Source organism: Bidens hawaiensis, unplaced genomic scaffold, assembly GCF_021521415.1.
Source record: "Bidens hawaiensis isolate Kalapana, Puna unplaced genomic scaffold, B.hawaiensis_p1.1 tig00062313_1, whole genome shotgun sequence".
In the NCBI taxonomy this organism is placed as follows: domain Eukaryota; kingdom Viridiplantae; phylum Streptophyta; class Magnoliopsida; order Asterales; family Asteraceae; genus Bidens; species Bidens hawaiensis.
In genome coordinates, this window is record NW_027501183.1 from 20,096 (window position 1) to 46,887 (window position 26,792).

The 26,792-nt window shown below is 43.5% G+C and overlaps 1 protein-coding gene across 1 annotated transcript; it reads right to left on the reverse strand.

Annotated features, from left to right (window-relative positions):
- Window positions 1–1,567: 1,567 nt before the first annotated feature.
- Window positions 1,568–25,912, reverse strand: LOC143603628 (uncharacterized). Its single transcript, XM_077080377.1, has 5 exons — window positions 25,852–25,912; window positions 4,559–5,894; window positions 2,902–3,171; window positions 1,763–1,918; window positions 1,568–1,675 (listed from the first exon to the last, which is right to left on the reverse strand). The coding sequence occupies exons 1-5, from the start codon at window positions 25,863–25,865 to the stop codon at window positions 1,568–1,570; spliced, it is 1,884 nt and encodes a 627-aa protein (XP_076936492.1). The 5' UTR covers window positions 25,866–25,912.
- Window positions 25,913–26,792: the final 880 nt, after the last annotated feature.

The window sequence follows — 26,792 nt, forward strand, 5'->3', positions numbered from 1 at the left end:
CTGACTGCAAGGGCTTATCAAATTTGGGATTTTTGTGCCAAACTATTACTTTTCAGTTTTCTTTTCAATGATAATACCACCAATTTGTTTACAAGCATATAAATAATTAAATAGATGATTTTTCCTTAAGGGCGCCCTTAGCATTGGAGATGGTTTGAGGGATTTTAAGGATTTATAAAGGATATGATGTGGCGATGATATGGCATCTAAGGGCTCTTAAAGGCACCCGTAGCATTGTGGATAGTCTAAGTAGTTTTATTACATGCAAGACACCTATTATACTAATGCTAAAAAAAGCATAGCAAATTCACTATATGTAGTTACTACCCTATGTTCTATCAGCATCGGATTTTGCCTTCTAAAACTGAACTGAATCATACACTTTTTCTTTGTAGAAAAGTAAGCAACTATTAGAAAAGTAGAATCAGTAGTATAAAAAATATCTTTTTTTTTTCTAAAATTTAAAAAATATACAAATAATGCTAATAATGTATTATTTTATATAAATTAACTGACAAGAAATATATAAATTATTTGATTATTTGTAGTACAAAAGATGAGTACAATAAGTACGAGGTGGAGGAACAACAAGTACAAGTAGCAAAAGCCCATGTAAGCTAACACATGAAGTACAACGCTTGATGCGTACTACATAAATCAACTACTATTCTTATTGCCTATTGGTCACCAACCAATCAACCATTACATATAACAACTATATAAGCATAATCTCATTAATCAGGAGAACCATAAATCGATCCTGTCAAGTCTGGCGGGCCGAACTCTCAGAGAACTTAAAACATCATTGAGGGCAGCGTTGATGAAATCCCATCAAACGAATGTTTGATGTTTCGTCAACTCTGCACTCAATTACGTTTTTACTTCTTTTCTGACACATTTACAATCTTGTTAAGTTCTTTACACCACACGAGGCCAGATCAAGATCAAAATCAAAATCGAATAGGATTAAACACATTTTGAGTTATACAAAAAGTGATCAGAATGAAAAACAAAAACGCCCCTTCCGATCTCGAGGGAGGGTGCTGGTGTGTTTATTGTTGGTTACAATACAATAAAATCATGTAGTACTAGAACTCTTTTTTTCTTTCTTATTCCTGAAAAACACATTTTAAAAATAACATTTTTAGGGGAGGAACGGTTATGTAACCTTTTGTTATGGAGCCATGAGTCCTTCAATTGTATAGAATAAATCCTCTACCAAATCTGTTTTAAATAAAAGATCTTGCAATGTATGCATCACACCATACTCAGGGTCCAACTTCCTCGCACCAAAATCAAGAAAACTCAAGCAAATTTCGAAAATTGGTCAACCGAATAATCAACATTGGTAAGCACAGAAGTTGTTCATAATCAGTTGAAACTGATCAAACCAAAGCAAATTGGCCGGTTTAAAATTTATATTGTTCGATGGATGGTTTGGAACTTACGTCTAATCTTTTTATTAATTTGTGTTTTTCATATTTAGAAACACAAGTATTGTATTCTTGAAACATTTTTATCTTTTTCAACTTTTTACACCAAACTAATGACTTTGAAACAAAATAATTTAAAAAATCAGTTTCAAACCATAAAACTGGCCGGTTTGATCAACCCACCCAACCCGACCGGTTTGGTTTGTAGTTTCTGAACCGTAGGTAGCGGTTGGGCCCAACGCCTTAAAAAAACCAGCCGGGCCAAACCGTTAACACTAAAAAAGAAGAAAAAAAGTCAAGAAAAATTGTTCATAGATGTAAGAAATTACCTCCAAAACCAAAGTAGTTACAATTACAGTGCACACATTGCCATCAATATTAAGTCTATGACGCCTGACTTGCTCAAGCAACTGTTGCATACAGTCTGCGGGATTTAAGGAATCACCTTCTGCAGAACTCCATAACTTAAATGATTTCTCAACATCCTGTCACAAAACTTTCTTTAAGATTGCACACTTCAAGAAACTATAAACATCTATACAAGATAAAAAAACATATCTTTATATAAACTAGTAAATAAAGAGAACCATACCAAGTTGTAGCGGGTCCATTTGAAATATCAAAACGTATCGCTTTGGTAATTAAAATAAATTCAAACAAATAAAAAAGAGAGGAAAAAAAAAGAGAAATTCAAATACGTCGTAAACAAAAGATATGAAATCGAACTTTAAAAATCAATTTAACCAAAAGATAAAGCTGTGTAAAACCATAACCCATCAAGATTTAGCATTATAATTAATTCAAATACTAAAGCATGTAAAAAACTATTTAGGTATATAGAACCATAAAAAACCTAAAAAAGCTTTTGTGACTTGTTCGTCTATGCTTCAACGACTTGTACATTATCACACACAACTTTGTTTGCACGAGCTTAAATAAAAACATAGACAAAAATAAGCACATTAAAACGGTGTACTCGAAGTTTTATAAGCATCATATTTTATAAGATATAAGCTAAATGAAGGTTATGAGTGGGACACTTGTCACAATATGGTTATGCCAACTGCCAAAATATATTTAAAATATATACACAAAAGTATAGGGTTTAAATGGTTAGTCTAATTAAATATGAGAAGGCTATACTGTAATTTGTAACTTCTTTAGAAGCCATGGTGTAACTTAAATAACTCATGCTTAAATGGCGTTGTGCCAACAAAATATTAAGATAATATATACACTTAAGTATAGGGTAAGAGATAAAATATGAGAAGGCTATAACTTCTTTAGAAGCCATAGTGTAGCTTAAATAACTCAGGCTTAAATGGCTTGTACATTATGCTTAATCAAGTTGTAATATGAACAGTGTTTTACACTCACAATGCATCAATACGTTTTACTAGTAATGTTTAATTATATAAGGTAAATACAATACAACCACACACACAGAAGTCAAAGGAGTTTGACTGACCTTAATGAATGCTGCAGGGTTCGGACAGCTTTGATGTTTGGAAAATTTAAGCGTGTGTTCGGCAGCAGCACAGCCATCTTGAAGAGCAATAGCCTTGAAAAACTCGATCAGATGGACTCGATCTTTTTTGCCAAGTTCAGCAGTCATCCCAACATCAAGAAATATTACATGAGGTTTGGATTTAAACAGCCCTGTTTCTGAAGCTTTACCCTGTTTCATTCTTACAAGAATGTTTCCAGGATGCATATCCGCATGGATAAAATTATCAACCTAAAAATGCAAATTGAAACAAATTTAGGGGCTAGATGATCATTCAAATAAGCACATTTTGTGGTTTAGAGTCTAGTTAAGGATTAAGCTTTTCTATAGTTTATTTTTGCAAACTATTAATTGTTCTGAAAGAGAATTCCTAAATTATATCTACTTTATACATTATTTCATTAAGTTATACTAAAAAAATAACAACATAATAACATATCTTTAAAACCTCAATGCAAGATCAGTGTTCAAGCCTGTAAATGAACTGAATGTTCAGTGAACTGTTCGTGAACCGTTTGGCGGGAAGTTTGTTTATTTAATAAACGAAAAAACATGAACAAAAAATTTAGTTCATTGAGATAAACAAACAAACGTGAACATGTGTCTTGTTTGTTCATTTAAGTCCGTTTATGTTTGTCTGTCCGTGTTCATTCATGTTAATTATTTCACGTTTATTTAAGTTCGTACGTTTATGTTCATTAATATAATCATTTTAACTTTTTAGGCCCAACACATTGCTGTTTACATTTACTTTTAGTTGGTTTTAGCTCACTTATGTTCGCTTATCTATGTTTCTATTATGACCGTTCGTGTCTTCGTGAACAAACGTTTATACTATTATAAGTATTCACGCATGAGCATAAACAAACACAATAAGAAAACCACGTTTGTTTAATCGTTCGTTTGTTCAGTTAAAGTTATAAGAGCGAGCATGAACTTGCTTCGCTCATGTTAGTTTGGTTCATCTACAGGCCTATCAGTGTTAAACACTTAAATTGCATGAAAATGTGAGATGTAACATAGTAACATACTTCACTCTTTTCTATCGTATATAAAGATTTCAATATTGTATGTAATATGCTTGTATTTGACTATTTTCGTACAACTACATGTAAAATAACTGCACCACTTAGTATATCATCATCATCGTACTCAGTAAATCCCACAAATAGCAAAGCTATGGTAGGGTCTGAGGAGGGTAAGATGTGGACAACCTTACCTCTACCCCATAGAGGAATAGAGAGGCTGCTTCCGGTGAGACCCCCGGCTCGAGCACCACTTAGTATATGACAATGTTAATTACAATAACATGGAAATATAAGTGTGCTTTACATATGATGGCTAAGGGACTCTGCTCGAGCACCACTTAGTATATGACAATGTTAATTACAATAACATGGAAATATAAGTGTGCTTTACATATGATGGCAAGCAGTAAGGTAAGTCGCAGACAATGGAAAAAAATGTGAGAGTATGTTACATTTTGGTGCAAGTGCCCTTCAAAACTTATAATAAAAAAATGTTACTAGTTATATCTAGAAAGAAATATCATTTGGCTTCTTAATACTTACATATATATATAAGGCAGGAAAGAGAACAAGAATATATAAATACATACCAAAATCATTTTTAGAAGTGCATGAGTCCCAATATGAGCAAGCCCAGATTTAATGCCTACGTGTCCTTCAAGCTCATCAACATAATGCAAAATACTTTCACCATGTTCAAAAGTTTCCACCAAAATAGCAGGATGTACAAGTGGATACAAAGGCCTCGGGAATGACACGTCTTTCCATCGTCTAAAATTATATATAAACCGACTCAAATGAGCCGCCTCTCGGGAAAGATCAACTTCAGACATCATAAAAACAGCAAATTGTTGTATGCTTTCATCAAGTCTCAACCATTTCAAAGTAGGAATAAATGCCGACACTTTCGCGAACAAATTTAATAATATAAAATCCTGTCTAATTGCTTCACTAACTCCCGGATGTCTAACCTTAACTGCAACAAGAATCGGCTTGATACGTTGACCAGGATGACGAAACCTTAAAGTTGCTCGATGAACTTGTGCTATGCTTCCAGAAGCTACCGGTTCTTCCTCAAAATTTTCAAATATTTCGGGTAATAAACGACCGAATGCTTTTTCTATAGTTTTCTTTGTGTAAGCATAGCTATGTGCTGGTGCTTTTGTTTGAAGGTCCGCAAGCTCGGTGCATAGATAGTTAGGAAAAAGATCGGGCCTTGAAGCTGCCCACTGGCCCCATTTGATAAATGCGGGCCCTGCCTTTTCTAAAGTGTAATGAACACACCGTAACCATTTCTTACGAAACTCGACACCAAACGAGTCAGCAAATGGAGCCATAGCAATAGATGGTGCAAATAAAAAAGCTAAGTATACTGCTCTAAAACATAATATTAAAACTTCCACAAGAGAGAATATAAACGAAGTTAAGTAAACGCGTCCGTCTTGCGCGTGAGTGTAAAGATCAGTTTTATAAGAAAACCCATTAGCTTCGGCCCATGATCTTTGTGTGCACGCCAGCTCACCTAACACAAAAGCTAATATACCAGGACCGATCAGCTGTGATCTACTCAAAGCAAAGCTAACTGCACAAGCGATCCTGTTCATTGATTGTGATGGCCAGTTATACGTACAAATCTGTGAAACTGTTCTCCATGCAATTTGAGCATGGTGTGAAACTTTAGTACTTGCTGATACGAAATATAATCTTTGAAAATGTTTATAACTCCATAAGGTTCTGTTTGCTTGATGGAATGCATGGCAAGTGAGGCGTTTTCCATGAATGTTATATTGTGAATATAGTTTATGATAGGAGCGGGAAAGCCTAACTGCCAATTGGGATCCATGATTGTTTACTTCAAAGAAAGAGGTCTTATTGATCAGGAGAAAGGAATGTGTTGCCCTTTTAACATTGGCAAGAGCTACTAACCTGCATAGAATAATATGTCACCTCTGTTAGCATGCCAGACATGTGAGATAGTTAAAATAACACAGATACCATACTTTACACAATCAGGATTATAGCTGTAAACTAACTGAACATTTGGCGAATTGTCATGAACAGTTTGGTGGGAAGTTCATTTAAGTTCGTTCGTTTAATAAATGAACGAACCGAACAAGGAATTTCGTTCGATTAACTAAATGAACGAACACAAACAGAGGCCATGTCCGTTCAATTGTGTTCCTGAACGCTCAATAACTTGTTCGTTTACGCCTGTTTATGTTCGTTTATGTTTGTTTGTTTGTTTATAACTGTTTGTTAAAGATTTCAATACTTTTTAATGAGTTTTCTAATATTATCATATAGATTTAAGCAAAACGATTTGGAGCTAAGGGTCTCTTTGGAAGCAACCTTTCTATTATTCGGGATAGTGGTATGGTTTGCCCACATGCCATCATCCGCAGACCCTGCTTATAGCATTGCCATTTGTGGGATTTCACTGAGTATGGCTGCTGTTGTTGTTTATTTAAGCAAGACTATTAACACAAACTTGGTAGCCAGGCCGAACCGTTGGCACTGACCATTCTCGGTTAGCCAAATCAAATACAAAAAATGAGTTTGTGTTCATGAACTATTCATGTTCATTTCCATATTGAATGAACACGAACAAGAAATTCCGTTCGGCTTTCACTTGTCCGATAAAGGCTTTGGACGACGAACATGAGCAAGGCCTTGTTCGGTTTCGGTTTATATACAACCCTAGGCGGGATGTACATGTTTGGAAATGCATATATATCAAGTAACTATTGCAGGAACATAATATGTGCTCAGATAACGCCTAATAGACGAGAGAAGACAATAGACTATTGCAACACCAAACAATCAGCCAATCATTATACGACTATAATCTCGTTATTCGTTCTAGTGATGAGTTAGGATTAAAACAAGCCCTAATTTTAAGCAACGGTTGTCTAATTTATGAAAAGTAGCTGGTTATTATTTAATGATTTGCACGGGAAGCATTTTGCAAAGTGTGAAAAAACATAACTAGATGATTGAAGAAACACTAATCGACCCCGGCAGATTACGGATAATCTGGGGGTTAAATAGATGTTTCCCACGAGGGTTAGGTCCGGCAAGATGGTCATTCTTCTGATGACCTACAAAACAGACACCGTGAGCTCGTCACTGAGAAGGGGGGGGTACCTCCTTGTGACCACCCTCCGGCGTGAGATCAGACTAGATTGCTCTTGAATATAAGTGTATATTAAGAGAAATAGCTAGAGAGAAGATGATGATACCGTTCCAAGGTGTTGGAGTATTTATAGCCGAAGGTAGGTGTCCAAGAATGTACAGCCGGCTGTATTATATTCCTTTTCTACCAACTGTGGGCTACGCACGTGCCGTGCTGGTGGTTGGTGGGTAGGCAGCGGCTGATAGTGACATGGCCGGCTGTGTACTATTCCTTTTCCACCAACTGCAGGCTATGCACGTGCCACGACAAGGGTTGGTGAGTAGGCAACGGCTGATAGTGACATTAAGTACTAGAGCGCGCTGCTCGTCGTACTGTTGTCAGTGAGCTGTCGCAGCTTTGGTCAGATCTTTTGTCCATACCTTGGCAGGTATAGTACAAAAGGTCCTCCAGTAGCGTACGGACTGGCTCATTTGGGCGGGAGAAATCCCGGCTTTGGGCGGGAGTATTCCCGGCTTGCTCATTCCCTATTCAGGTGACATTACTGAATTATTTGAGAGTTAGTGCCTTGTGCGTGTAGCCTTGCTGTGCGGGTAGCCTTCCCTGATGGCTAGTATCCGTAGCTGCGGGAACAGGCGGAGTACGTCACCATTGGGAGGCTTTTCCTGCGGGAACAGCTTGCGTACTGCGCGTAAGGACGTCGCGTCTCTGAGCATGGTTGATCCTGCGGATCCAGTTGGTCTTTGCGCAGACGTCCCTCTTTAAGGAGTCTTGCGAGTTCAACTGCGCAGACGTCTCTCTTCGAGGTGAGTCTTGCGGGTCCAACTGCGCAGACGTCCCTGTTTAAGGTGAGTCTTGCGGGTCCAACCGCGCAGACGTCCCTGTTCAAGGTGAGTCTTGCGGGTCCAACTGGGCTCTGCTGGGACCTACCTCTTCAAGTCCCCCCAGTCCAATGTTCTTCTCATGAATTGTTAATAAGTGAGGTGAACTTTTGGACTTAAGCAAGGGGTTTTGAAAAGGGTTTAGTTTTAAGGTTTTCCATGGGGATTCTTCCCGCGGAAGTCCTAATGTCACGTGCAGAAATTCCCGACTTTTCTGCTTGATCTTTGGGTATGATGCGGGTAGGTCTGTAACCTCCTCGCAAGTCAGGAGCGTTGAGTTCCACTTGTGTAGATTCTCCATGAGGTTTTGGTAGTTTTAAACATAGTGATCAATTATGTTAAACAACCAATTCCATCTTGGAGCTTCAAACAATCTAGTTCTCAACGTTCCCGCTATGCGGGGATGTTATTTCCGTTTCTGAAAGCATGGCCCAGAAGATCCTTCTTGGTTTCAATTCCCTGCGAGTGCTAAGTATGTGAAGGGTTTTGCCTTGACACTGTACCCGCACTCGTCTTATAGTTACTTTACTTCCAAGGTATTGTTGGCTTCAATTTCCTGAAGGTGCTAAGTATGTGAAGGGTTTTGCCTTGACACTGTACCCGCACCTGTCTTATAGTTACTTGGTTGCCAAGGTATTCTTGGCTTCAATTCCCTGCAGGTGCTAAGTATGTGAAGGGTTTTGCCTTGACACTGTACCCGCACCTGTCTTATAGTTACTTGGTTGCCAATGTAAGGGGGTATAGTCCCGCTTACTTTTGAATCTTTTTGAATTTTTTTGAAATTCGAAGAGTTGGTGAAAGGATAAAAACAGTCTAACCGTTGAAGGGACGTCAGCGTGGTCTGACGGTTTCTTCTGACAGTTTCAGGACGTGCATGAAGTTATGGTGACGTGACAGTATATGGTCATTCCAGACGCTTTTTCAGGCGCGTGGGCGCAAGTTTTCGGGCGCGTGGGCGCAAAGTTTACGGCGCGCGTCCTGTCAACAGCTGTTGCCAGCTTGCTTTTTCCACGTGTCATAGTTTCATTGCACCTGCGCTTTTCCGTCTCTCCCGCATTAAATTCATCGCATTCATTGCGATGAGTATATAAAGGGAGGAGAGGATGCATCTCAATTCACAGTTTCACTTCATCTTCTAAGCGATTTCCGGCGAATACTCTAACTTTTGTCGAGCATTCTCCTGAAATCGTTCTTCTTTCCATCATCCGAAACATGTCTTCCATTCGTGATCCTGAGGCTATTGCCGAGGAGTCCGACGTCTGACAAGGACGATAAGAGTATTGCTGGGGAGTGCCAGTGTGCTCTTTCCGTCGACGTTTATCAGTACATCGTCAGGAAGTTCATGCTCGAGCCCTTCGAGCCTGAGTTTCCTGAGCCTCACCAGACGGTGTACGATGCCCCCAAGGGCAAGATAGGGGTGTATGCTGCATTCTTCATCTATGGGAATCTCAGGTTCCCATTGACGAAGTTTGTGTACCGTGTTTTGGAGAGACACGGTGTACACCTAACGGAGGTGCACCCGATGGCGATCGCAAAGGTTCGCCATTTTGAATGGGTGTGCCATATTCTGGGCGTTGAGCCCCGCGTCGACCGCCTGATGACCTTCTACTCTTGGAGGTGCATCCAGGGCTGGTATACCTTGGTCAATCGGATCAAGGGTTTGAAGATCTGCGCTACCGAGCGCAGTCTTCGTTCTTGGAAGCGGGAGTTTTTCTATGTCTCCGCTCGCGTCGTCCCCATTGCGATGACGTTCAAGAACGGAAGGGCACTCCCTAGCCTTCACGCCTCTAATTACCAAGAGGCGGAATGGTTCGCCAAGATCTCCCAGATCCAGACACCGGTTTACCGCTTTGCGGAGTCTGGGATGGTGATGCTTGGGATGAGCCGGGTATGGAAGGATGCTGGGGCAGAGGCGCCACAGATTCCCATCGTCCTCGAATACGGTTTGAACTCTATCCTTTACGATATGCTTCATATCTTTTTGCTGATTTAGGGTTTTTCTTCTAACTGCTTTTCTGTTTATTTTCAGAGGGGAACAATTTGCAGTCGCTTCTGCAACCGCGTGAGAGCGGTGGTCCCGCTCGGCTGGGTACTCGTGCTCTCGACGAGAATGAGTTGCCCATCTTGGAGCAAACGGCGGATCGGTTTGTGGAGGTCTACCCGCCGGGCCACGAGATTCTGAGCGCCAGGCGGCTAGGTAAGGGACTCTTTAACCCTCGCCCTCTCAATGCTCAAACCTCTGCTGGAATTCCTCTAGTTTTGTCATCTTCTGATGAGGAATCCACAGATGGTCCTTTCTTCGTGAGGAAGAAGAAAGCTGCCGGCGTGAAGGGCAAGGCGAAGGTTGCCTCCACTGCCGATCAGGGGAACCAGTCTGAGTCGGAGACCGAAAGTGAGGAGGCGGTGGGGAACCCTGGTGGTGGTGAGACAACTGTCTCGGAGGTTGAGACAGCTGTCACCTCCGATCCGCCCAGTACGACGACGGTGACCGGCGTGAAGAGGCCGGCTCCATCGGGTTCGTCCCCGCCTGTCAGAACCTTCAAGCTCAAGAAAACTCGTAAGTGTAAATTAATCTTACCCGCCATTCTTTCCGCCATTGTTTTTAATATCTTGTCTTCATGCAGGCGTGGATGCTACCGCATTCCAGAGTGGAGCGGGGAGGAGCGTCTCTCGACCCATGACGGTAGGTTTGGTCAACCTACCCGAGGCGATGACCAGGCGGCCGCGCCTGTTTCAAGTGTTGGTTCAGTTGCTCACCCGGTTGAAGCAACTGTTCCAGTTGTGACGTCATCTCCGCCGGCTGTCAGTGCCATCTTCACTGCATCCTTCACTGAGCCGGCGGTGATTTTTTCTGCGGGCTCCTCCGCAGCGGCGGCCACGGTTGTGAGTTCACCTCCCGTGAGTTCACCTCCGATGGTCTCTACCGCGGCGGCTTCAACCGTGCCTCCGGCACCGGTGACTACCTCGTCTCCGGCCGGTTCAGCAGGTATGTTTGGGGCTTCTAGCCAATCTCTGCCTTCTTCCCATCTGCCTGACCTCTTGGATGGATATCCCTTAGGTTCGGGTGATGGGTTCGGCGGCTACCGGCCTGTTGTCGACCCTACAGGTGCGTAGGGTTATTTTGGCCTTTTTTTTATATCATCTTTTCCTAACTATTTTTTGTTTTTACAGTGTCAGATTCCAATGAGGTGTATGTTCCACGGTGGAACATCCGCCGGGGAACAACCCTTCGGACGGCTGTGGACTGCGTCGGTGGGCGCGTCACGCGGCCCCAAGTGGCGGGTTGGGGGAAGCCATGTCTAGCTACCAGAAGGGTAGGCTGACAAATGAGCTTCGGATTCTCCTTGCCCGGATGCAGCCGCGCGTCGAGTTGCTTTGTCATGAAAACGACAAGTTAAAGGCGACGCGTATCCAAGAAGTGGCTCAGGCGCGGGCCATCCGGGAGGAGAACAGGAGACTTTCCGCCGTTGCTGCGGAGAAGGAAAAGGCCTTCAAGGCCCTTGAGGTTGAAGTACAGGCCCGTCTTGAGGCTCGTTCCAAGGCTACTCAAGCTGTTAACGAACAACTTAGGTTGGCTAAGGAAACTGCGCGGAACGCGACCGAGAGGGCCACCAAAGCTGAAGCTGTTGCTGAGCCTCTGCGCGCTGAGAATGAGGAGCTTAAAGCTAAACTAGAGAGGCTTCAGCAGGCTCATGATGCTTTGGCCATGGAAGACGCCAAGAAGCTCCAAGAGATCTTGGATCAGAGGGGTATGCTTGACCACACTGAGCGTAAGCTAAAGGGCGTTAAAGAGGCTGCTGCTAAGGAAGTGTTGCTTGCCAACCTTGACAAAAATGAAGCCGAACGCGCCCGTAACCAAGCTCAAGCTGCCCTCCAGGAGGCTCTGATTACCAAGGAATGGCTTCTACGAGAAGCGTTGTCGCAGGTATGCGTAGCTTCATAATATCTTTACGCTTTTCTTTGTACTTAGAAAAGGTTTTGATACTTTGTATTTTTTCTTGTAGGTTGTGCATCGGATCTTCACGAACACATCTTATGACGATGCCATGAGCGCAGCCCTCAACGCTTCCCATGAGGATGGGAAAAAGGCTGGTTTCTTGCTTGGTCTGGGGTTTGTTGAGAAGGGCATCCCGCCTTCCTACTTCCCTTTTTATGACGTGGACACTTAAGCTGCTTATGATCAAGCAGTGAACCAGTATGCTGCCTTCCCGCATCCGGTGGTGGAGAAGGTGAACGAAATTGCTGCTGCTGATGATGTGCTAACCATTCTCAAGACTTTCCTTGATCCGCCACAGCCAACTGATGGTGCGGGTACAAGTGGGTTTGGAGGGAGTGGTCCTGAAGTTTGTACCTTGAGATCCCTTCCCACCGTTAGGATAGATTTATATTTCTGTAGGCGGGTAGGTACCCGGCCATTCTTGTAATGCTTGAATTTTTTATGAAATATAAACGTTTGTGCGGGTAGGACCGCCAATTTCACTGGATGACTTGCTTTATAAACGTTATATGACTTGCTCATGCATATTATAGCTTAATTTGGCACTTGTTTTGCCGCATAAACAATATATGATTCGCTCGTGCATACTTTAGTTTAACTTAGCAATTTTCCAAGTGTTTTGAATAAGTTAACCGTTCGACGCGCGGTTGTCAATAGGTTAGTGTTCAGTTTCCTCTATCATGATTGTGCGGGTAGGACCGTCACTTTCATTTAGTGGGATGACCAATCTTTACCTATAACTGACCTGCGTGAAGGTTTGCCGTTTTTTGTGTTTATGCGGGCTTTGCCGCCGTCCACACGCAACGACTTTCCCACTTATTTATGCGGTGAATACCGGCATATCAGTGTTTTGAATAAGTTAAACCTTTCGACGCGCGGTTGTCAATAGGTTAATATTCAGTTTCCTCTATCATGATTGTGCGGGTAGGACCGTCACTTTCATTTAGTGGGATAACCAAACTTTACCTATAACTGACCTGCATGAAGGTTTGCCGTTTTTTGTGTTTATGCGGGTTTTGCCGCCGTCCACACGCAACGACTTCCCCACTTATTTATGCGGTGAATACCGGCATATCAGTGTTTTGAATAAGTTAAACCTTTCGACGCGCGGTTGTCAATAGGTTAATGTTCAGTTTCCTCTATCATGATTGTGCGGGTAGGACCGTCACTTTCATTTAGTGGTGTAACACCCCGACCAAAGGCGGATTATACATCGGGGCGCCACATATTGTTTCATTACTCGTGACACTATTGGGTGTCAATATTTAATAAATACATTCATTCGCGCACGCGCAAAGTAAACAAGATAACATAAATCATCATAAATCATTATATTATAAATCATAATATTCGAACAGCAAAAACTTGTCTTGATATATTTTAATCTAGGCCCAAAATAAAGAAAACTTCCTACGTGTCCACAAGCTCCAAAACAGCTACTGCAAACCTGAACATGTGTTAAAATAAACGTCAAACACTTGCGTGTTGGTGAGAAATCAAGTTTAATACAATACATAGATAACAATAATTCTGCGCGCAACACGTGTATGTCTGGTGTTTAACAAGGGTGCAATCAGATTGTGATCAAGCCTAAATAGATCATAGCTCATAGTTCATAGTTCAATCCGTGCTCCCAATTGAGCACAAAAACGAGAAAACATCTGTGCAAGTGTAAACAAAGAAAACCGTAAACGATAGGTCTCCCATGTTCATCTAATGGATCCATGAAAACTTCGGAATAGGCCGAACAAAGCGGTTAATGATACACACATACAAATAAACAGCCAAGTAAACGTCCTCAACACATGGGATACTGCGCGACTAAAGTTCATAAACAAGTTTAAGACTCTAAGTTTGTACGAACACATGAACATCCCAAAACATTAAAAATAAAAAGGGATTAGGTACGAGATTACTCACTTGATAAACGATGCGGTGTAAGATAAAGCAAGAACCAACTTTAAACAAGCACAAGTTAACCTATAAACAAGATTATTGTTTTAATGATTGGTTTTAAGTCTTGATTATGAGTTAGCATAATTAATAAGTAAATTATTATATATATTATATATTACCGGAAAAGCAGGGCAGAACAGGGGGGAAGACGGAGGCAGAGAGGGAGGCGACAGAGGATCAACGGCAGAGAGCAAGGAAGAACAGGAGAAATTAAGTGTTTTGTGTGTGTAGTGTTAGGAAAAATAATACTATTATTTATAGAGAAACCCTAGGGAACACAATCCCTAGAAAAAGGGGAAAAGATCTCAAAAAGCAAAAGATTCCAAAAGCAAAAGATATCAAAAGATATGGCAGCAGGGAAAAAGAGAAAAAGGCTGACAGGGAACAGTAAAAAGGCATGGGCGGATCAGATAAAGGTACTGGTCAAAGCATGGAAAAAGCAGATTTCCAAAGATAATGTCAGTCACTTTTTCTGCCAACCAATGGGGTTGGTGCGCATGCTGCGCCAAAAGTGGCTTTTCAGACATAAAGCAGATTAGGTCAACAGCACTAAGATAAGACAACACAAAAGCAAACGGCTAGATTAAACAGAAGAAAACTCAAAGGGTTTAGCGCGAGAAAGCTCGAGCGCGAAGGCAGACACAGAAGGTCAAGAGAGCGCGAGCGCGAAGGCAGACAGAACCAACCTTAACGCGTCGCGGAAAGAACTACATTTCTAAGCGCGCCGCGGGAAGAATCACATTTCTTAGCGCGCCGCGGGAGGAACTAAAATTCCTAGCGCGCCGCGGGAAGAACTATAATTCTTCGCGCGTCGAGGGATGAACTACGATTCTTAGCGCGATGCGAGAAGAACTACAAATCCTTAGCGCGTCGCGGGAAGAACTACCGTTCTTAGCGCGCTGCGAGAAGAATTACAATTCTTAGCGCGCTGCGAGAAGAGTTCGTCTCGCGTATCGCTGTAACAGGTGGTCTTCACGCAGGATTCCTTGCGTGGAGCTGCGCAGACAACCTTAGGCGGGAAGGAACAAAGGACAAGCAAAGAGTTAGAAGAAAAAGAGGGAAACAAGGCTTAAGGGCGGGACGGCGACAAGAGGGAAAAGAAGGCGGAAAGAGAGAAGGAAGAGGGACGGGACGGCGGAAAGAAAGAGAGAGAAAGAGGCGGGAAGGAAAATATATTATTATTATTAAAAGTAAAATATAAGTATAAATAAATATTAAATCATAAAAGAAAGAGATCGGGTCAGAGAAACGGGTACCTGGGTCGGGTCGGATCGGGGCAGATGTCACAGTCTCCCCTACTTTAAAAAATTTCGTCCCGAAATTTATCTCGAAGTAGGTTGCGCAGAGAACAGGTGCGGGTACTTGATCTTCATTTGATCTTCCCTTTCCCATGTAAACTCGGCTCCGCGCTTGGACTCCCAGCGAACTTTCACGATAGGGATACGACTGCGCTTGGTTTGCTTAACCTCGCGATCCATAATCTCAACAGGCTTCTCAACGAAATGCATAGATTCATCAACTTGAACTTCATCAAGTGGAACGTGAAGGTTCTCGTCAGCTAAACACTTCTTGAGATTGGATACATGGAACGTTGGATGCACATTACTGAGCGCGGGCGGCAGGTCAAGTCTGTAGGCAACTTTTCCTACACGCGCGAGAATCTTGAATGGACCAACATAACGAGGAGCAAGCTTACCTTTCTTCCCAAAGCGGACAACACCCTTCCAGGGCGACACTTTGAGGAGGACAAGATCACCAACTTGAAATTCGAGAGGCTTCCGCCTACGATCTGCGTAACTCTTCTGTCGGCTTCTGGCAGTCAGCAGATGATCACGGATCTTGGCGATTTTATCGGTTGTCTCTTGAACAATTTCGGGTCCTGTGATTTGAGCTTCTCCCACTTCGCTCCAACAAATCGGGGAGCGGCACTTACGACCGTAAAGTGCTTCAAATGGGGCCATACCGATACTGGAATGATAGCTGTTATTATAAGAGAACTCGATCAAAGGCAGGTGCGAATCCCAATTACCTCCAAAATCAAGAACACAAGATCGGAGCATATCCTCAAGAGTTTGAATAGTTCGCTCAGACTGACCGTCAGTCTGAGGATGATATGCCGTACTCATGTCCAAGCGAGTTCCTAGCGCAGATTGGAGAGATTTCCAAAAGCGAGATATAAAACGGCCATCGCGATCGGATATGATGCTCAAAGGAGTACCATGGCGGCAGACAATTTCCTTGACATAAAGCTGCGCGAGTTGCTCAACACGGTAGTTTTCACGAATGGGCAGAAAGTAAGCAGACTTGGTCAAACGATCCACTATTACCCAAATGCTATCATGTTTGCTTGCTGTCAAAGGTAACTTGGTAATAAAGTCCATTGCTATACTTTCCCATTTCCACGTAGGAATTTCTGGTTGTTCGAGCAAACCAGATGGGCGTTGGTGTTCAGCTTTTACCTTAGAACAAGTCAGGCATTTAGCTATGAACACAGCAATATCCTTCTTCATACCGGGCCACCAATAAGTAATGCGCAAATCCTTGTACATCTTATCAGCGCCAGGATGAACGGAATAACGAGATTTGTGTGCTTCACTCAGGATATCAACGCGAAGATTCTCATCATAGGGAATCCAGATGCGATTAAGATAGCAGAGAATTCCACTCAGATTAGGGACAAAGTGTGCTTCCGCGCCACACGCTAACTCGGCGCGAAGGTTACCATTACTGATGGATGCGCGCTGCGCGTCACGAATACGCGATTCAAGGTTGCTTTGAATCGGCGCGAAGTGAAGCTGGGTGCGCGGCAAGATACAGTTAAGCTGGCAGGGTTTTCGGCTGAGCGCATCGGCTACCACATTAGCCTTACCAGGATGATACCGGATCTCACAATCGTAATCGCTGATGAGTTCGTTCCATCGGCGTTGCCTCATGTTAAGTTCCTTCTGATCAAAGATATGTTGAAGGCTTTTATGGTCAGTGTAGAGGATACACTTAGTACCATAAAGGTAGTGTCTCCAGATCTTCAAGGCAAAAACAACTGCACCAAGTTCGAGATCGTGAGTTGTATAATTCTTCTCGTGAACCTTGAGTTGCCTTGATGCGTAAGCGATAACCTTGCCTCGTTGCATAAGAACACAACCGAGACCTTGGTTGGATGCATCGCAATACACGACAAAATCATCATTACCCTCAGGTAGCGCAAGAACAGGAGCTTCACATAACAAACGCTTGAGTGTTAGAAAGGCTTCTTCTTGCTTCGAGCCCCAAATATACGGTTTACCTTTGTTCGTTAAAGCTGTTAAAGGCAAAGCGATCTTCGAGAAGTTCGAAATAAATCGCCGGTAATAACCAGCTAAGCCCAGAAAGGAACGGATCTCAGAAGGAGTAGATGGCGTAATCCAGTTCTTGATTGCTTCAATCTTGGATGGGTCGACATGGATACCCATCTTGTTCACAACATGGCCAAGGAACTGTACTTCATCAGACCAAAATTCACACTTGGAAAGCTTAGCAAAGAGCTGCTCGGTTCTAAGCTTTTGCAATACCAACCGAAGATGTTGCTCATGCTCGGCCTTGGTCTTAGAATAAACCAGAACATCATCGATAAACACAATCACGAATTTATCTAAGAAAGGCCTACACACCCGATTCATTAGATCCATGAAAACGGCGGGTGTGTTGGTTAAACCGAAGGACATGACCAAGAATTCAAAGTGGCCATAACGAGTTCGAAAAGCAGTCTTCGGAACATCTTCATCGCGGATGCGCAACTGGTGATAGCCAGAGCGGAGATCAATCTTGGAAAAACAAGAGGCACCTTGGAGTTGATCAAAGAGGTCGTCAATACGCGGTAAGGGATACCGGTTTTTAATGGTGAGTTTGTTCAACTCGCGGTAATCTATACACATGCGAAACGATCCATCTTTCTTTTTAACGAACAACACCGGAGCACCCCAGGGCGAAGAGCTAGGGCGAATGAATCCTTTAGCAGTCAACTCTTGAAGTTGGCTTGCCAATTCTTGCATCTCAGCGGGCGCAAGACGGTAAGGAGATTTAGCTACGGGGGAAGCACCAGGGACAAGATCAATACGGAACTCGACTTCACGAGCGGGAGGGATACCAGGAAGATCATCAGGAAAAACTTCAGGAAAATCGCGCACAACAGGGATGTCGCGAAGCTTCTTTTCTTCAGCAGGTTTAACCACATGGGCTAGAAATGCAATACACTTCTTCCGCATGAGTCTTTGGGCTTCGGCGCAAGACATAAGTTTAAGACCGCGGGAGGGTTTCTCGCCGTAGATATGAAGATCACCATTTTCTCGAGGTATGCGAATCATCTTCTTGGCGCAAATAACTTCGGCGCGATTATGCGTAAGCCAGTCCATACCAATGATAACATCAAAGCTTCCAAGGGGCATGGGGATGAGGTCGATCAGAAAATCGTTTTCGTTAAGGTTAAGCGTGCAATCTTTAATCACTGAGTTAATTAAAACAGTTTCACCATTAGCCAATTCAACTGAAAAATCTTCTTTTAAGTTATCGCGCGGTCGCGCAATCTTCTGCTCAAAGGCGCGAGAGATAAAACTTCGATCGGCGCCAGTATCAAAAAGTACAGAAGCATAAAATCCGTTAAGCAAAAATGTACCATTAACTACGTCATTATTTGCTTGCGCTTGGTGCGCGGTCATGTTAAAAGCTCGTCCGCGTGTCACTTGGTTCGAAATCTGGTTCACCGGATTCGCTTGTGTGATTTGCACTTGTAGTCTCGGGCACGCGTTCCGGAAATGACTGGGATCACCGCAGTTATAGCACGACCTGGGTCGTGGGTTTTGGTAGGTTGGTTGTGGGTTCTGCGGGTAGACTGGTGGTGTTGGCGCAGTTGGGTTGGCGAGAGGGACTCTACAGTATTCGGCAGAGTGACCAACACGGCCACATCGGTTACATTGTCGACACGGGATTTGGGTTGGGTGGTGAAGTCTACAGGTTGGGCAAAAGGGTTGATTTCCTGTGTAAGGTTTCTTAAGTGGCGGGGCAGGGAGTGCGGGATTGGTTAAGGCATAGTTATGGACTACAGGAGGTGTTGGGTAGGCTGTCAGTGGGTTAGGCGTGTAAACTGGAGGTTGGTAGGTGGGTTGCTGGACAATGGGCGGGCTGGTAAGCGCATAGGCTTTGCGCCTGCGCTTGAGGTTGTTACGGTTTGAGGGTTCTGGTTTGGTTTCTGTTGGTTCAGGGGCAGTCTTGGTGAGTTTGGTCTTTTCTGTTCCCCGCAGGAACAGGGTTCCTGCTCTGACATGGTTGTCGCTGAGCACAGCGGCCAACTCGATGGCGTCAGAGAGGGTAACTGGGTTTCTGGCCCATACAGAATCTTGAATTTCCATGGGGAGACCCCCAAGGAATTTCTCTATGGCTCGGCGGGAAGGGGTAACAAGGTGAGGGACAAGCAGGCTTAGTTCATGGAAACGCGTCGCGTACTCGCGCGCTTCACCGCTGTACTGCTTAAGATTCCAAAATTCTTCCTCCAGACGCTTAACTTCGTTGGGAGGGCAGAATTCTCCCGTCAGAATTTCCTTAAATTCCTCCCAGAGCATGCTGGAAGCAGCTTCTGCGCCACGCGCATGAGCTACTCCATTCCACCATGTAAGCGCTCTAGATTCCAGGACACTGGAAGCATATAGGGTTCGTCTGTCAGGAGGGCATTGGGTGTGGAGGAAAGTGTTTTCTATTTTCTCAAGCCACTGGAGCATCACGGTGGCTCCTTCAAGACCTGTGAACTTTGGAGGGTTACCCGCGTTAAAGGACTTAATGTTGTAACCAGAGGTGTTGGTATTGTTTTGGCTCATAGCTTGGGCTATTGCGGCGGCCATTTCCTGGGAACGTTGCTGCGAACGTCTGCGCGCGGCTTCTTTCTTCTTGAGATGGCGAGCTGATAGCGGAGGCATTCTATAAAAGTTTTAATTTTAGTTAATATCTTGGTTTTAGCGCAAAGTATAGCCTCAAAAAAAGCTTGGATTTACGGAGTCAGTTACTGTCAAAAGTTAAAGTAAAATAAATGACCCTAAATGCAGACTTAATAAAGGTAACGAATTCGAATCAAGAATCGACAATTCATGTATCACCATAACTTTCCGAATTCCCAATTTAAAATATACGAGCAAACGAGTATTGGAGATTGACGATTCATGTATCACCATGACTTTTCAATCTTCAATATAAAACATACAAGAAAATGAGTATTGGAGGTTGACAATTCATGTATCACCATGACTTTTCAAGTCTCCAACCTCAGAACATAATCGTAAATGGAAATTGAAAATCAACTATTCATGTATCACCATGACTTTTCGGATTTTCAAATCCAACAAACGAGTATGTAAGTAAAATCAATAAAAATCGAAATTCAACAAAAATCGAAATATCGCGGAATAAAACATAAAATCATATACTGCGCAAGCGCGAGCATATTCATAAATAACGAGTAATTAACAATAAGCGCGCAAACATGAGATTTCTCTCATGCGCGAGAAGGGACTCTTAGGTATTCTAGGCCGTTACGTCTAACCACCTATCCTAAAGTCAACGAGCTCTGATACCAATCTGTAACACCCCGACCAAAGGCGGATTATACATCGGGGCGCCACATATTGTTTCATTACTCGTGACACTATTGGGTGTCAATATTTAATAAATACATTCATTCGCGCACGCGCAAAGTAAACAAGATAACATAAATCATCATAAATCATTATATTATAAATCATAATATTCGAACAGCAAAAACTTGTCTTGATATATTTTAATCTAGGCCCAAAATAAAGAAAACTTCCTACGTGTCCACAAGCTCCAAAACAGCTACTGCAAACCTGAACATGTGTTAAAATAAACGTCAAACACTTGCGTGTTGGTGAGAAATCAAGTTTAATACAATACATAGATAACAATAATTCTGCGCGCAACACGTGTATGTCTGGTGTTTAACAAGGGTGCAATCAGATTGTGATCAAGCCTAAATAGATCATAGCTCATAGTTCATAGTTCAATCCGTGCTCCCAATTGAGCACAAAAACGAGAAAACATCTGTGCAAGTGTAAACAAAGAAAACCGTAAACGATAGGTCTCCCGTGTTCATCTAATGGATCCATGAAAACTTCGGAATAGGTAGAACAAAGCGGTTAATGATACACACATACAAATAAACAGCCAAGTAAACGTCCTCAACACATGGGATACTGCGCGACTAAAGTTCATAAACAAGTTTAAGACTCTAAGTTTGTACGAACACATGAACATCCCAAAACATTAAAAATAAAAAGGGATTAGGTACGAGATTACTCACTTGATAAACGATGCGGTGTAAGATAAAGCAAGAACCAACTTTAAACAAGCACAAGTTAACCTATAAACAAGATTATTGTTTTAATGATTGGTTTTAAGTCTTGATTATGAGTTAGCATAATTAATAAGTAAATTATTATATATATTATATATTACCGGAAAAGCAGGGCAGAACAGGGAGGAAGACGGAGGCAGAGAGGGAGGCGACAGAGGATCAACGGCAGAGAGCAAGGAAGAACAGGAGAGATTAAGTGTTTTGTGTGTGTAGTGTTAGGAAAAATAATACTATTATTTATAGAGAAACCCTAGGGAACACAATCCCTAGAAAAAGGGGAAAAGATCTCAAAAAGCAAAAGATTCCAAAAGCAAAAGATATCAAAAGATATGGCAGCAGGGAAAAAGAGAAAAAGGCTGACAGGGAACAGTAAAAAGGCATGGGCGGATCAGATAAAGGTACTGGTCAAAGCATGGAAAAAGCAGATTTCCAAAGATAATGTCAGTCACTTTTTCTGCCAACCAATGGGTTTGGTGCGCATGCTGCGCCAAAAGTGGCTTTTCAGACATAAAGCAGATTAGGTCAACAGCACTAAGATAAGACAACACAAAAGCAAACGGCTAGATTAAACAGAAGAAAACTCAAAGGGTTTAGCGCGAGAAAGCTCGAGCGCGAAGGCAGACACAGAAGGTCAAGAGAGCGCGAGCGCGAAGGCAGACAGAACCAACCTTAACGCGTCGCGGAAAGAACTACATTTCTAAGCGCGCCGCGGGAAGAATCACATTTCTTAGCGCGCCGCGGGAGGAACTAAAATTCCTAGCGCGCCGCGGGAAGAACTATAATTCTTCGCGCGTCGAGGGATGAACTACGATTCTTAGCGCGCTGCGAGAAGAACTACAAATCCTTAGCGCGTCGCGGGAAGAACTACCGTTCTTAGCGCGCTGCGAGAAGAATTACAATTCTTAGCGCGCTGCGAGAAGAGTTCGTCTCGCGTATCGCTGTAACAGGTGGTCTTCACGCAGGATTCCTTGCGTGGAGCTGCGCAGACAACCTTAGGCGGGAAGGAACAAAGGACAAGCAAAGAGTTAGAAGAAAAAGAGGGAAACAAGGCTTAAGGGCGGGACGGCGACAAGAGGGAAAAGAAGGCGGAAAGAGAGAAGGAAGAGGGACGGGACGGCGGAAAGAAAGAGAGAGAAAGAGGCGGGAAGGAAAATATATTATTATTATTAAAAGTAAAATATAAGTATAAATAAATATTAAATCATAAAAGAAAGAGACCGGGTCAGAGAAACGGGTACCTGGGTCGGGTCGGATCGGGGCAGATGTCACAAGTGGGATGACCAAACTTTACCTATAACTGACCTGCGTGAAGGTTTGCCGTTTTTTGTGTTTATGCGGGTTTTGCCGCCGTCCACACGCAACGACTTACTTCCCCACTTATTTATGCGGTGAATACCGGCATATCAGTCTGGAAAGTTCATAAGTATAAATGTAAGATTATCAGCGTCAATGTGGTAAGGAGAATCATTTCCATTAGAAGTGGCTCTGGGCCTTTTCTTTACAAGTTTGGAATTGATCTACATGCAACCTGTGTAATTGAACTCCCATGTTCTTGGGATGGGGGTGTCATCGAGCCTTTCGAGCCGATATTCACCTGGTTCGGAATCTCGTTGTTTACGCAGTATGTAGTCTCCAACATTGAAGGTGCAGTTTCATTCGTGGTTTCCCCAACTGGGGTTCTACACGCATTAGCCTGCTCAGCGTTCATTACGCCACGAGGTGCGTGAGTTTCCCATCTCTGACAAATGCTTCGACGATGTCCTTCAAGTCTAAGCATTCCTCGGTGGTGTGGCCTCTTGTCCTGTGGAAGTCACAGAATTTGCTTTGATCAGCGTTTGAACGCTGTCGGATAATTGGAGCCTTTGGCCATGGGAGCCTCTCGGTGGCGAATATCTCTGTGACGCTTTTGGTGAGTGGCGTCCATGTGGAGTTCCGGTTCGCCGACTGCATGTTATCCTTTCCGCCTAACCGCGGGTGCGAGCCGGATGAGGTGTCAAAGTTTACCCTTGACTGCCAAATGCCTAGCTTCCTCTTTTTGTTTAGTCGGGCGGTGAGGACGTTGTTTTCTCTTGTTTTCTGGGTGTAGAGGTTTGTGCTCTGGGGAAGATCTCTACCCAGTTGCTTTTCTGTTTCCGCGAAGCGTTTAGCTGTTGTCATGATGGCATCCCACGTGGATGGCATGCCGTCTTTACCCGTTAAGGTGCGGATGAGCTCTGGGTCCTTCGCGCCCTGGATGAAAGCAGCGCGAACAAGATCTTCGCTAATAGTGCCCAGACTTAGCTTCTTTGAATTGAAGCGCGTGATGAAGTCTAGTAAAGACTCATCTTCCTCTCGGATGCAGTTGAGGATCGTCCATTGCTCTTCGGTATACTTTCTTTGTTGACTGAAGTGTTGGCTGAACTTCTGCTGGAAGTCCGCCCAATCGTAGATGTGGTGGACCGGTAGACGGTCAAACCACGCTCTGGCTGCTCCAACCAGTGTCATCTGGAACATATAACACCACGTGGGTTCCGTCCAGTTGCTGACGGTTGCCCCCGCTATGAATCTGTTCAAATGATCGTCTGGGTCGGATATACCATCATAAGTGCCGATGTTGGACATCTGTTTGGCACTTCTCGGGGCGATTGCTTCCGCAATGTCCCTTGCAAACTTGGACGTTCCCGCATTTGCAGCAGTTGGTCTAAAGGTTTTGGAGAAGTCACGCGGGTTTCCCCCCGCGTTCCTTGGTTTGAAGGTTTCTTCGAAATTCCTTCTCGGTTGGAAGTCCGTTTCCTTACGCTTCCCTTTCGCCCTATGGCGAGGATTTGCGTCGGTGTCGGATTCCTCCCGATCATCGTCCGAGTACTCGCACTCACTGCTCATGTTGAGCTGTTGTTGAGTGCTTCCAAATTCGTCAGCCTGTTGGATGGAACGTAAGCGTTCGTCCAACTCAGCTTGAATTCCTTCTGACGTGCTTCCGCCCACGCTTTAACTTGTTCAAGTGTTTGGTGGGGGAGCCTCGTCCGTTGTCTTTCCACCTGAGTATCAATGAATCTCAGGGGATGATTGTTTACTGCACTTGCCCCGGCTTGGGTAACCAGGGTAGTGTTCGTAAAATTTACTGCACTTGCCCCGGCTTGAGTAACCGGGTAGTGTTCGAAAAATTTACTGCACTTGCCCCGGCTTGAATAACCGGGGTAGTGTTCGTAAAATTTGTGTAGTCGCCGGTGTTCCTCCCAGTAGATGGGGTTGTGATTACCGGGGTTTCTTGGTCACTCGCTGGCCTCGGGACCGGAGTAACGTTAACCATCTTTCCAGAAGTTTTGAAAAAACTGAAAAAGAATAAGTTCTAGCTTTTATGCACGGATGGCGCCAATGAAGAAACACAAATCGACCCCGGCAGATTACGGATAATCTGGGGGTTAAATAGATGTTTCCCACGAGGGTTAGGTCCGGCAAGATGGTTATTCTTCTGATGACCTGCAAAACAGACACCGTGAGCTCGTCACTGAGAAGGGGGGGGGGGGTACCTCCTTGTGACCACCCTCCGGCGTGAGAATCAGACTAGATTGCTCTTGAATATAAGTGTATATTAAGAGAAATAGCTAGAGAGAAGATGATGATACCGTTCCAAGGTGTTGGAGTATTTATAGCCGAAGGTAGGTGTCCAAGAAGGTATAGCCGGCTGTATTATATTCCTTTTCTACCAACTGTGGGCTACGCACGTGCCGTGCTGGTGGTTGGTGGGTAGGCAGCGGCTGATAGTGACATGGCCGGCTGTGTACTATTCCTTTTCCACCAACTGCAGGCTATGCACGTGCCACGACAAGGGTTGGTGAGTAGGCAGCGGCTGATAGTGACATTAAGTACTAGAGCGTGCTGCTCGTCGTACTGTTGTCAGTGAGCTGTCGCAGCTTTGGTCAGATCTTTTGTCCATACCTTGGCAGGTATAGTACAAAAGGTCCTCCAGTAGCGTACGGACTGGCTCATTTGGGCGGAAGAAATCCCGGCTTTGGGCGGGAGTATTCCCGGCTTGCTCATTCCCTCTTCAGGTGACATTACTGAATTATTTGAGAGTTAGTGCCTTGTGCGTGTAGCCTTGCTGTGCGGGTAGCCTTCCCTGATGGCTAGTATCCGTAGCTGCGGGAACAGGCGGAGTACGTCACCATTGGGAGGCTTTTCCTGCGGGAACAGCTTGCGTACTGCGCGTAAGGACGTCGCGTCTCTGAGCATGGTTGGTCCTGCGGATCCAGTTGGTCTTTGCGCAGACGTCCCTCTTTAAGGAGTCTTGCGAGTTCAACTGCGCAGACGTCTCTCTTCGAGGTGAGTCTTGCGGGTCCAACTGCGCAGACGTCCCTGTTTAAGGTGAGTCTTGCGGGTCCAACCGCGCAGACGTCCCTGTTTAAGGTGAGTCTTGCGGGTCCAACCGCGCAGACGTCCCTGTTCAAGGTGAGTCTTGCGGGTCCAACTGGGCTCTGCTGGGACCTACCTCTTTAATGATTGAAACGATTATAATGCTATATGAGGAAATAATAAGCCACGTTACGTACCTTGAGATAGCCATGAAAATCAGAAGATAATCGGTGGGGAATAATAATTAGGTGTAAGAGAAGGCATTTTAACCAGCTTAATTGAATTATTGCTGTGATCCTGGCGGAGGAATATGTTCAACGGAGGTTGGTTGTGGAGGCTACGCTGCGCGGTTGTTTGATTCCAACACCAAAATGTGCCTCTTAATTGTCCCTGTTTTTACGAATAGTAATCCGTTTTGGACCTAATAAGAATTTGTACCTTGTGGATAATGACTTGCACGCTTTTTTTTTTATTTGGATTGAGAGAGAGAGAGAACGAATCGATAACGAAATAGATGAGATGAACAAGGAACGAAATTGACAAAATAATAGAATGAAGGAGGAATGAAATTAATCATTATTATTTCATTGCCTAATTTGGTTAAAATGTGAGAATCAATAAAATAAATTATTATTTTACGTTGTTTAATAATCTGAAGAAAAAACAGGAGAAATGAAATATAAATGTGGTGGTGGTGGCGGCAATTGGTTGCGGTGGTGGTGTCGATGGTCGGGTGTCGTTGAAGGTGGTAGTGGCAGTGGTGGGCGAAGGTGGTGATGTCGGCGGTTGGGATGAACAAATTAGGTATTAATACAGATACCATCGGCACCAAATTAGAACCAAAATTTGGATTGAATAATGAAAAACATGTGTTAATGTGATTGAATAATGTATCTAAAAAATATTCTCCTCTAAAGTGAAGTTCACTCTACTTGCTAAAACTTTATTAATATGTTTGGCACTAGGCAATAAAATGGACGAGAAAATAGAATTGGCAAGAGAATGAAATGAGTCATTATCATTCTGTTAACATGTTGTTAACTTCATGTGAAAATAAGATGAGTCATTATGTTGTGTTGTTTGATAGAAAAAGATGAAAGGGTAAATTACAAATGACAAAACACCCATGCTCAAAATA

Excerpts from the sequence above, each read along its gene's own strand:
- LOC143603628 (XM_077080377.1), bottom strand. Across the intron at positions 3,172-4,558 it reads CACTTCTAAAAATGATTTTG|GTTGATAATTTTATCCATGC; the intron begins GTATGTATTTAT and ends TTGCATTTTTAG. Across the intron at positions 1,676-1,762 it reads TAACTACTTTGGTTTTGGAG|GCGTTGGGCCCAACCGCTAC; the intron begins GTAATTTCTTAC and ends GGTTTTTTTAAG.